Source organism: Ovis canadensis, chromosome 7 (genome assembly GCF_042477335.2).
Source record: "Ovis canadensis isolate MfBH-ARS-UI-01 breed Bighorn chromosome 7, ARS-UI_OviCan_v2, whole genome shotgun sequence".
Taxonomy (NCBI): Eukaryota; Metazoa; Chordata; class Mammalia; order Artiodactyla; family Bovidae; genus Ovis; species Ovis canadensis.
The window spans coordinates 20,569,447-20,580,876 of record NC_091251.1 but is presented as its reverse complement, the minus strand read 5'-3'; the positions used below and the strand labels follow the sequence as shown (position 1 = coordinate 20,580,876).

General features: G+C 47.0%; 1 protein-coding gene across 1 annotated transcript; it reads right to left on the bottom strand.

The window, feature by feature from the left end:
* Positions 1–551: 551 nt before the first annotated feature.
* F2RL1 (F2R like trypsin receptor 1) lies at positions 552–10,976 on the bottom strand. The gene is made up of 2 exons (XM_069595345.1): positions 10,733–10,976; positions 552–2,860 (listed from the first exon to the last, which is right to left on the bottom strand). Exons 1-2 carry the CDS (start codon positions 10,812–10,814, stop codon positions 1,749–1,751), a joined length of 1,194 nt encoding a protein of 397 aa, XP_069451446.1. The 5' UTR covers positions 10,815–10,976; the 3' UTR covers positions 552–1,748.
* Between the last annotated feature and the right edge of the window lie 454 nt (positions 10,977–11,430).

The following is an 11,430-nucleotide window of genomic DNA, read 5'->3' as shown; positions in this document are numbered from 1 at the left end:
ATGGACTATACAGTCCATGGAATTCTCCAGGCCAGAATACTGGAGTGGGTAGCTGTTCCCTTCTCCAGGGGATCTTCCCAACCCAGGGATCAAACCCAAGTCTCCCACATTGCAGGCAGATTCTTTATCTGCTGACCCACAAGGGAAGCCCTCATCCTACAGAAATACTCACAAAGATGTCTACATACAGATGTTCAGTGTGGCACTGTTTTAACAGGGGAAAAAAAGAGAGGGAGAGAGAAACAACTCCAGGGGCCATAGGTATGGAAATGACCAGATGACTAAAACCTCACAATATACCCCAAATAGTAAGTAGCTTGTATCCTTTAAAAATGGAGGTCAATCCATAGATGCAGACATGTGAATTCTAAAATGTAGTTAAAAGAAAAATAATTATTACAGGGCAATGTGTACAATATGACCCTCTTTACATAAAAAATAAGGTGTGAGAATCACTTCCTTTCTTCTTAGAAGAGTGATGCCTTCGTTTCCCTACTCTCCCTTCCTCGAAAACAAAAATGAAAGCAAAAACCACACAATTCAGAGATAAGTCATAAAAAATAAAAGTCATGTGTTATTTATAAATCAATCATACAGTAAAATAATTATTTTAAAAGGTCACAAATACAACAGCTGCATAAAGTCAGCTTGGAGTCAAGTACCTCTTTAAATACATTGCAAATCATCTCTATTTTAGTATTCTTTTCCAGACAGATGTGGTTCAAACTCAAGAGACGGCTTTATCATTTCATATTTGATAAAAAGTCAACAAAACTGGCAATAAATAGGCCAACAATAATTTTTAAAAATACTAAGTGGTAAACACTATTCTTAGTTGTGAAAAAAATCTACTATTCAGACAACCTGAAGATTTCACTCAAGTCAGTAAAAGACACAAAGTTAGCTTTTCCACATTTAAAATGCTCGTCGTATTTTCCTAGAAGTGATAATGATACATACAAAAGCTCAAAGCATTAATAAAGAAATGACTGGAAGTCCCAATAAGTCAATGAACAGACTTTGTTCTGAGCTGGATGGGAAAGACACAGAACATTCTGTTTTGCTTCATTTTTCAAAAATTGCCATGGCTCCTGGAAGCAGTACCCAGACCAAAGGTTCCCAAACACTGGAGTGTAAGAAAGACTTGTTAAAATGCAGGTTCCTGGGCCCTGCCCCAGACTCTGAGCTCTGATTCCTGAGTACGATAAATCTACATTTTCAAACAAGATGCACAATGATTTTGATGAAGTGGTACAAGAACCCCACCATTCAAACCTGTTGCTGTTGGCTGGAAACCTGACTTGGGGCAGCTCCCCCACCTCTTTAGTTTTCTCATCTGTATAGCCAGTCAACTGTACTGATCTTCTCTGAGGGCCCTGAAGCCCTAATGCAGCTGGACCAACCCCAGATATAAGAGATGCAGTTGGAGATAAAAACTTAAACCTTCACGCCAAAACTTGTCTTTGCACATCATGGGGTTTCCGTCTTTTCTGCACCGTCTGAAAAGTCTGGTTCAATCAGTTCCACTTCTGGGAGCCCCTGAGTAGAGGAATTCTGAAACTGACATTCCACGTGAATTTGGGGGACTTTCCTCATGCAAACAGGGAAGCTTCCAGCAACCCTGAGAGGTGCTGCATATACATGGTATGTGGTGAAACCTACTTGGTTAGGAAACAACAGAAGCATCTCCGGAATGGTAAGCAGGCCCCAAAGCCTCCAGCAGAACTTCCATTGAGGAACCGGACCACTCAGTAGGAGCCTTTGACACTGGTCGAACTTGAAGAGTAAGAGCTGGATTTCCCCGAGAATTTCTTTGAGGAGAGGGACACCTGCATCCGCTTTACAGTACGGACGCTCCGGCAGAGAAGAGCGTTCTTGGCGTGATCCCGGAAGTCCTGTGAAACGAAGTAATAGACAAAGGGGTCGATGCAGCTGTTGAGGGTGGAGAGGCAGAGGGCCACGATGTACAGGGCGTAGACGTGACTCTGGCCCCAGGTCTTAATCAGGAAGTAGTGCACCACGAGCAGAAGGTTACTGGGCGTGAAGCAGATCAGGTACATGGCCAGGACGGTGACAATGAGCTTGATGGCCCTCCGCCTCTTCTTTCCTGAGCTCTCATCCATGGCAGAAGACTGGAGGGTCCGGATCATGAGCACGTAGGCCGAGGCGGTGAGGAAGGCTGGGAACAGAAAGACTCCAATAGCCAGAGACAGGAAGTAGTTGAACATGTCTCCCACCAGCACCTCCTCCGGCAAAACGTCGTGACAGGTCGTGATGTTAAGGGCCGGGATGTAGGAGGTCTGCTTTACGGCGTACAAGGGGATGGTAAGCAGCAGAATGAGCAGCCATATTCCCAGGGAGACGCCGATGGCAATGTTTGCCTGCTTCTTGGGGTGCACCATGGGGTTCACGATGACCCAGTATCTCTGCACGCTGAGGCAGGTCATGAAGAGGATGGAGCAGTACATGTTGCCGTAGAAAAAGCCAATGAGCACCTTGCAAAGAGACTCCCCGTAAATCCAGTTGTTGCCGTGGATGTGATACGCGATCTTCAAAGGGAACCAGGTAACCGAGAGGAGGTCGGCCAAGGCCAGGTTGGCCATGTAAATCACAGCGGGGTGCTTCTTCTTTGTTCGGAAAAGAAAGACCCACAGGGCCATGCCATTGCTTGGCAAACCAACCACGAATACGATCGTGTAGACAACTGGAAGAAAGACAGTGGTCAGCTTTCCAGTGAGGACGGAGGTAGAAAACTCATCCACGGAAAAGCCTGGTTTCACTGTCACGCCTCTGCCAGTGACCACAGGTGACTTATCCACGTTACCAATGAGGCTTCTTCCTTTAGACAGTCTCCTGTCTCCTGCACAAGAAAGGCAAGGCGGACAAGGGTCATTACAGAAATCAGTGTTTCCGCAGAGATGCTGGTTTGTCCAAAAACAAGCGCTTCAGAGAAAGAACGGCTGGTGGGAAGGTCACGGGCAGGATGGTGCCCAGCACTCCAGTTACCACCTGAAAGCTCGGGCAGAGGAGAATAGGAGGACAGCAGCTGAGGAGAAAAAGAAGCAGTGAGACGGACTGAGAAAGAACAGCAGAAGCCGGAGAGGACAGCATTAGGCGAGCCTGCCTTTCTCCAGGGCAGTGTAGATGGAGAAAGTTTCCCGTGCTGCGTGAAGGAAGAGAAAGAAGACAGGAGGAGGGGCACCCAGAATGCCTCCAGGGGCTTCTGATGGGTGGTGGGATTACCAGGATTTCTATGGTCTGGATTTGTGTGCCTGCTGTGTTATTTTTGTTATTTTTTTTTAATCCTAATTTTCTATTTTTCAAGTCTTTACTGAATTTGTCACAATATCGCTTCTATTTTATGTTTCGGGTTTTTGGCCATGTGGCACGTGGGATCTTCGCTACCTGACGAGGGATCCAGCCTGTACCACCTGCGTTGAAAGATGAAGTCTGAACTTTTGGACCACTAGGGAAGTCCCTCTGCTGTGTGTGTGTGTGTGCATGTGCGTGTTTTTACAATGGGTATTTTTTTTAATGGGAGGGTTATGAAGTATGTGTACAACATAACAATGATTTCTATGAATCCTGGAAAAAACTGACAGTATATCATTTAGTTCTACAAACTGTCCACACTCATCAGTCTCCAACTGTTCTCATAATGGCCATCTATCTCATTTGCACTGCAAGACAACTCAGCCTGGCCCATCACTCCTTAGCCCAAAGTCCAACACAGCCAGGTTCCCAGGAGCTCAGACACACTGTCTCTCTAGACACAAGGACAGCCTCAGCCAGGGCAGGAGTCTCCCGCTTCTCTGAGGGCTTCCTGGAGACCTGCCCAAGGAGAAGAGCAGGCAGCAAGCCTTCTGACCTCAAGGTCACCAGGCAACTGGGTGCACGATTTCTGTTCAGACAAATTTGTATTCTGACATTTAAGCAAGTAGTATGCTAAGCTTTAACAACTTCCACTTTCATCCCCACATTATGAATTAAACTTCCGAAATCACGAATGAATGGTATGGCCAGCCTACATCCTGCCCCAACCAAGTGTCCATCAACCTACAGAACAAAGTGAAGGGCAATGTAAGGACCCAGAAGGCCCTGACTTTATTTCTGGGGAAGAGCAGCCCTTCACCATGGCACGTTTATGCCAGGGAGGATGTTCAACCTACTCACAAGCTTATCTGATAACTTGCATGTGTTGTCATTTTTTCCTCTTCTACCTAAGACACGGCTGGTGGGAAGGTAAAGTGGTACTGTGCAAAACCATCTGGCAGTTCCTTGAACGGTTCACCATAGAATTGCCGTACAACCCAGCAATTCCTACTCCTAAGCATATACCCAGGACACAGGAAAACATGGAAACCTGTACAGGAATGTTCAGAACAGCATTATTCATTACAGCCCCAAAGGAGAAATAACCCAGATGCCCATCAGCTGATGAATGGATACACAAAATGTGGTCAATGCCTACAATGGAACATGACTTAGCAATAAAAGGAAATGAAGTACCGTTACATGCTACAACACAGGCGAAGCTTGAAAAGGTTGTGCTTTTGAAAGAAGCCTCAGGAGTATGTACTGTAGGAGTCCATTTATAATAAGTGTTCTGAATAGGCAAATCCACAGACAAAAAAACAGATGAGTGGTTTCCAGGAGCTGGGGAATGGGGCAAACTGGGGGATGATGGCTAAGGAATGGGTGGAGTGTTCTTATAGGGTAAAAAAATATTCTAAAGTTGATTGTGGTGATGGATAGATTATCTGTGAATAGTCAAAAGGCACTGAATTGTAGACTTTGAACAGGTGAACTGTATGGTTTGTAGGTTACATCTTAATAAACCTGTTAAAGAATGACACCTGATGGAAGGCAGGAAGTAGGCTGAGGTGTCATTACTAAAGCTGACTGAGGGGTACCAGGGATTCACTGCAACATTCTATCTTCATGTGTCTAGAATTTTCCATAAAAACAAACATATACCAGGTCATAAAAGTTCATGCAAAGAGATAAAAAACTATTTTATGTAAGGATACTCAAATAAAGAAGGGGGGGTGGGGAAGGAGCCAGAAGTACTACAAAAAGGTAGGGAAGGATTCAAAGAGTGAGGAAGAAAGATTTCCTGAGAATATTCGCACATAGAACCCTGAATGACTGCACTCTAAAATACCATTCATATTAGCTGTGTCCATCGACCCAGGGGCAGAGCACACAACCAGCGTGCCACTTGGTGAAACCGAGCAGTGCTAGAACTACTCAGTACTAACACTGGTAAATGTCGAGCTGCTGCTCAACGTGCCCTGAAGCCCTTCCAGCTCAGGGCACAGGCTTCTACCTCATACAGGGTCCTCAACTCAGAACTCGTCTAGAACGGATGCCGTCCCGGCTTCTAACCCATCCATAAACCTGACAACATCATTTCTATTTTACAGGGTGAAGATGAACTACTTAATAAACACTGAAATGCAATGACAGTCACGATATAGTGTCAACTGAAAAAGCAACTGGTGGAATAATATGCTTCCATCTATATAACAAAATTATAATTTGTCAACAAATCTGAAGTCTAGGAAAACACCCACTACACCATAAACTCTGGCCACCTCTAGAGTAAAATGGGTGGGGAGGGGAGAAGTTTACTTTTTTTTACCTTTATACCCTTCTATGTCAGTTGGATTGCTTTTTCAGAGGCGTGTAAACTGGTGTAATCTATTCGAAGGGCAATTTGGCAAAATATCAAAAATTTTAAGTGTGCTTGCCCTATGGCCCACTGATTTACTGCTAGGAATTTGTTCTGCATGTATACTAGCTAAAGTACACAAAAATAGTGTATGTACAAGAATATTTACCATGGTAAAACAAAAATGATAGTTTCAATGTCCATCGAAAAACAAAAAAAGGCGAGTTCAGTAATTTATGGCATTTATAAAGAAAGGCAATGCCAAAGAATGCTCACACTACCACACAATTGCACTCCTGTCACATGCTAGTAAAGTAATGCTCAAAATTCTCCAAGCCAGGCTTCAGCAATACGTGAACCATGAACTCCCTGATGTTCAAGCTGGTTTTAGAAAAGGCAGAGGAACCAGAGATCAAATTGCCAACATCCGCTGGATCATGGCAAAAGCAAGAGAGTTCCAGAAAAACATCTATTTCTGCTTTATTGACTATGCCAAAGCCTTTGACTGTGTGGATCACAATAAACTGGAAAATTCTGAAAGAGATGGGAATAACCAGACCACCTGACCTGCCTCTTGAGAAATCTGTATGCAGGTCAGGAAGCAACAGTTAGAACTGGACATGGAACAACAGACTGGTTCCAAAAAGGAAAAGGTGTACGTCAAGGCTGTATATTGTCACCCTGCTTATTTAACTTATATGCAGAGTACATCATGAGAAACACTGGACTGGAAGAAATACAAGCTGGAATCAAGATTGCCGGGAGAAATATCAATAACCTCAGATATGCAGATAACACCACCCTTATGGCAGAAAGGGAAGAGGAGCTAAAAAGCCTCTTGATAAAAGTGAAAGAGGAGAGTGAAAAGTTGGCTTAAAGCTCAACATTCAGAAAACGAAGATCATGGCATCCGGTCCCATCACTTCATGGGAAATAGATGGGGAAACAGTGGAAACAGTGTCAGACTTTATTTTTGGGGGCTCCAAAATCACTGCAGATGGTGACTGCAGCCATGAAATTAAAAGACACTTACTCCTTGGAAGAAAAGTTATGACCAACCTAGACAGCATATTCAAAAGCAGAGACATTACTTTGCCGACTAAGGTCCGTCTAGTCAAGGCTATGGTTTTTCCTGTGGTCATGTATGGATGTGAGAGTTGGACTGTGAAGAAGGCTGAGCACCGAAGAATTGATGCTTTTGAACTGCGATGTTGGAGAAGACTCTTGAGGGTCCCTTGGACTGCAAGGAGATCCAACCAGTCCATTCTGAAGGAGATCAGCCCTGGGATTTCTTTGGAGGGAATGATGCTGAAGCTGAAACTCCAGTACTCTGGCCACCTCATGCGAAGAGTTGACTCATTGGAAAATACTCTGATGCTGGGAAGGATTGGGGGCAGGAGGAAAAGGGGATGACAGAGGATGAGATGGCTGGATGGCATCACGGACTCGATGCACATGAGTCTGAGTGAACTCTGGGACGTGGTGATGAACAGGGAGGCCTGGCGTGCTGCAATTCATGGGGTCACAAAGAGTCGGACACGACTGAGAGACTGAACTGAACTGAACTGATACAATGAATAATGTGCCCCCTACAAAAGTATGGGCAGATTTTCCTATATTGACCGTGACTAGATCATATAGGTTAAAAAAACGGTAGGACAGCATGTACAGTATGAGCCTTCTACTGTTACACAACACATGTATTTCTGCATAAAGAAGTCTGTTGTGAGTGAAGAAGGGAGAGAACAGGGATGTTTCACTTTTAACCTTTTTGATTTGCACTTTTAACTTTAAAAACATTACCTGCTCTTTGCTATATTAAGCTTCCTCCTGTGGCCCACCCTCCCAACACAAGCAGGTATAGAGCAGCCACTTTATTTGTTTAAACTCTCCTCTTGTGTTCGTTCCCCTATTATCCTCCTCACCCCCAAATATTCTTTTGCTCTGAACTTTGGGAGCACAGATCAAAAAAGAAAAGTTTCCATTACTTGGTACCCTCTCTAGGGACACATTACTCAAATTTCTTGTATTCTTTCAGGATGAAGTGTTTTCCTCTCAACATTTGCTCAGCTAATAAAACCGTAAGAAAGTCAAACACGCACTTCACTAAAACATCACCTATCAAAATTAATTAGTAACTACAAGGTCAGGCAGGTGACCAAACACAAATTTAAGGTCCCATCTTCACGTTCATTGCAGTGTCCTCTCTTATTCCAAAACATGGAAAATAGCCCAAGAGTCTATCAACAGAGGACCAGTTAAAAATTATTATACATCCACTGGTAACATTTTAAGATTCATTAAAAATGTTTTCTATTTACTAACATGCTACTGATGTTTGGTCCTTGATGTTTACTCATTACTGATGTTTACTTTTACTCATTGGAAAAGACCCTGATGCTGGGAAAGACTGAAGGCAAAAGGAGAAAAGGGCAGCAGAGGATGAGATGGTTAGATAGCATCACCAACTCAGTGGACATGAATTTGGGCAAACTCCAGGAGATATTAGAGGACAGAGGAGCTGCAAAGAGTCGGATCTAGCCTAGCGACTGAGCAATGGCAACCGACTGATGTTTATATAAACACATAGCTGTACACAATTTTTTTGTCTATTTATGAATACATATTTTGTGCATGGATGTATGAAAGCATGAGAAAGGCTAGAAACCAAAATGTTGGCAATGTTTTGGGTAATGAGGGTGATTTAATTAATGCCACCTCCTTTTTGGACTTATTTTTCCTTTACAGTAATCACATACAGCTTGTATCCTTAATGACCAATTACAAAGGGAACACAAGTTTCAGTGTCCGAAAGAAAAATGGAATGACTGCTTTACAGGGGACTTCTCAGACTTGTGACACGGGGGAAAGAAGTAAGTACCTGAAAAAAGCCAACTTAAATGCCAAACTGCCATCAACTGCCGGGAAACTCTGGGCCAGTCCCTTTACTTCATTTTTCATTCACTATTTACTGAGGTCCTTTAGGGAAAGAGATGTGTTGGACCGTGGTGATGGAGGTGCCGGTAGGGGTCCCTGGCCTCCTGGAGTATGTGATCCAGTTGGGGGAGAGAGAAAACTATTTACAGAAGTAACTATCCATCACTCAGATGGTAAAGAATACACACACACACACACACACGTGATAGGAAAGAAAGCAGGGGTATGATGGACAGTTTTCCTTGCCTCTCCCCCTCAATTCAGCAGCCCCCATCTGTGAAATGATAAGGTTACTCTCTAGGCTGAGTTCCCTTCCATAAGGCAGTGTTTTGGGGAAAAACCTTTGGGAAGAAAAGTCTAGTATGCATCTTGCTGCAAACTGAGGGGGATACATGAGGGCCAGACTGAAGCGGGTGAGCAAAGACAGGTGCTGAAGGTCAGAAACACTGGTGATGCCATGTTTCTTAATTAAAATCAACTTAGTTTCAAGTTGTGAAGAAAGCTCCATCTACCAAAAGTCTCACTGTTACTGAACTGACCCTTTAGCAAAGTTACCCTGCAAAGGAATAAAAGTATGTGGAAGGCGAAAAAAGTGCAATATTGAATAGTTCTGTTTAACAAGTAACTTGATCTTTGTCATGTTGTTAAATGAAGTGTGCCTTATACTTCAGAAATCCTCCCAGCTCCTGTCCCTCACTTTGTAAACAAGAGCAAGCCAAACACTCAGGCAAGCTTCCTATTGGAACTGTCTAGATGATAAATTAGAAGAATCCACATCCTCACATTTTACAGAAGATGTCTGCACATACTAAGCCTTGCCCCTAAATTTTAAGTTTGTAAGTTTAAAAACAGAACGGTAAAGGGACATGTGTTCATCACAGTTTCAGTACCTTCAGGAAATAAAATATCTTTATTCTAACGCTGACAATAAAATGTGTACCAGGGGTGTAGTTTTTCAAGTATCCACCATAATAATACCCTTTTCTGTAACTGCAGAAGGAAAAGAATCACATGCTTCTGATTCAAATTCACAGTGATTTGCTGTTTTACAATGTCTTCATGAAGAGGATAAAAGTGAGAACCTGTCTTAACAGGTCTACAAATTTCGCACGGAAACAAAAACTTCCTTTTTAAGGCTCCTCATCCTTTAGCATCACAGTATGAGTTTGAGTAGGCTCCGGGGGCTGTTGGACAGGGAAGCCTGGCGTGCTGCAGTCCATGGGGTCGCAGAGTCGGACACGACTGAGCGACTGAACTGAACTGAAGGCAATACCCGGCCTAACAGCGCCCACGCCCTGGGAGAGCAGCTCAGCCGGGGAGATTCCCCCTCCCGCCTGACAAGTCCGAGCACACCCCGGGCACCGGCTGCGGCGCACAAGCTGGGCACTTCCGTGCCCGGGGAGCGCAGCCTCGGGCCTTCGGACCTGGTGGCGGCCGGTGTGGCACCGAAGGGCCGGGAAACCCGGGGCCCACAGGTCACCTGGTCGAATGTAAAGCAGGGTTCAAGAAGTTCCATTCGTTCACCTGTTCGACTGGCCTACAACCCGGAGCGAGCGCCCGGCCCTGGCTTCCCCACTCCCGCCACGAACCGTCCCAGAGGAGTTGCCGGCCCCGGGGAGGGGGAGGCGGGTTGAATGCCGAGGGCCGACCCCAAAGAGGGGCCTCCAGAAGTTGCCGGAGGCTCAGAAAACGACTCAGAAAATTCCCAGGCCGCGGGCTCCGTCCCGCTCTTTGAGGCCGTCAACTCGCTAACCCCGCGGGTCGCGCAGGACTAGGCAGGAGAGTCTGAAAAGTGTGCGAAAGTTCCTTAATGGCTAGTGTTTGCAAAGAAACCTGGGGCTGGTGGGGCGGCGAGGGACTCAGCCCCCCGGGGCGTCCGTAGACGCGAACACCCCGCTGTCTTCCGCTCGCTTCCACAGGCTTCAGCCCCTGCTGGTGGTCCCAGCTGGGGCCCCGGAGACCCCCCTGCTCCGAAGCCTGGAGCGGAGCCGCCGGGTGCGGGGAGGAGGAGGCGGCGGCCGCACTCACCCTTCCCGCATCCACCCGGCGTCCGCCTCCAGCCCACGGCGCCCGAGACCCCCGCTCCCGAGCAGCGCGACCCCTCCCAGCCGAGCCTCTCACCTGCGACGGTGCGGTTGCAGGAGGCAGAGGCCGCCAGCAGGAGGACGCCCCCGAGCAGCCACGCCGCGCTCGGGCTTCGCATCCTGCAGCAGCGCCGACGCCGGGCGGACGGGGAGCCCGCCGCCGCCACAGCCCCGAAACTGAGTCCCCCTCTGCCCTCGGCTCGGGTAGGAAGCCACCCTCCCGCCGGCCCCTGATTGGAGCCTGCGCGCACGCCTCCCGAGAACCCGGTAAGTTTCAGTGAAACTCGAGCCTCTCGCCGCACCTGCGCGCGGCCACGCCCCAGGGCCGGAACGCGCTGCTCCGCCCCGCGGTTCCGAGACTGGGAGTCCCGGGCCCCGCCCCGGCCCGCCGCCCGAGGTGCGCCCGCCGCGTAGAAACTGTGCTGTGATCTTCGAAAGGTTGGAACCCTCTCGTCGTGGGATCGCCGCGGCCTGCGCAAGGCCGAAAACCGCCTTTAACCTTGAATTACTCCTGCGGAGCCATCGTTGTCCACCCCCATCCCCCGCCCTTCCTAAAGGACACACAGCCAAGGCCCCGGCTCGCTGCAGTTATCTTGGGTGCTTGTTGGAGGCCTCCCACTGTCGTCTGCGCTGCGGGATGAGGGGAGACTTTCTAGTCTGCACTGGCAGGATGGACGTCTGCGGGCCCCCGCCAACACGATAGGGAGCAGGCAGGGGCCCGGGCCTGCCGGAGTC

Coding starts and splice junctions, on each gene's coding strand:
- F2RL1 (XM_069595345.1), bottom strand. CDS start 10,814: ATGCGAAGCCCGAGCGCGGCGTGGCTGCTCGGGGGCGTCCTCCTGCTG. Junction 2,861..10,732: donor CTGCAACCGCACCGTCGCAG/GTGAGAGGCTCG, acceptor TTTCTTGTGCAG/GAGACAGGAGACTGTCTAAA.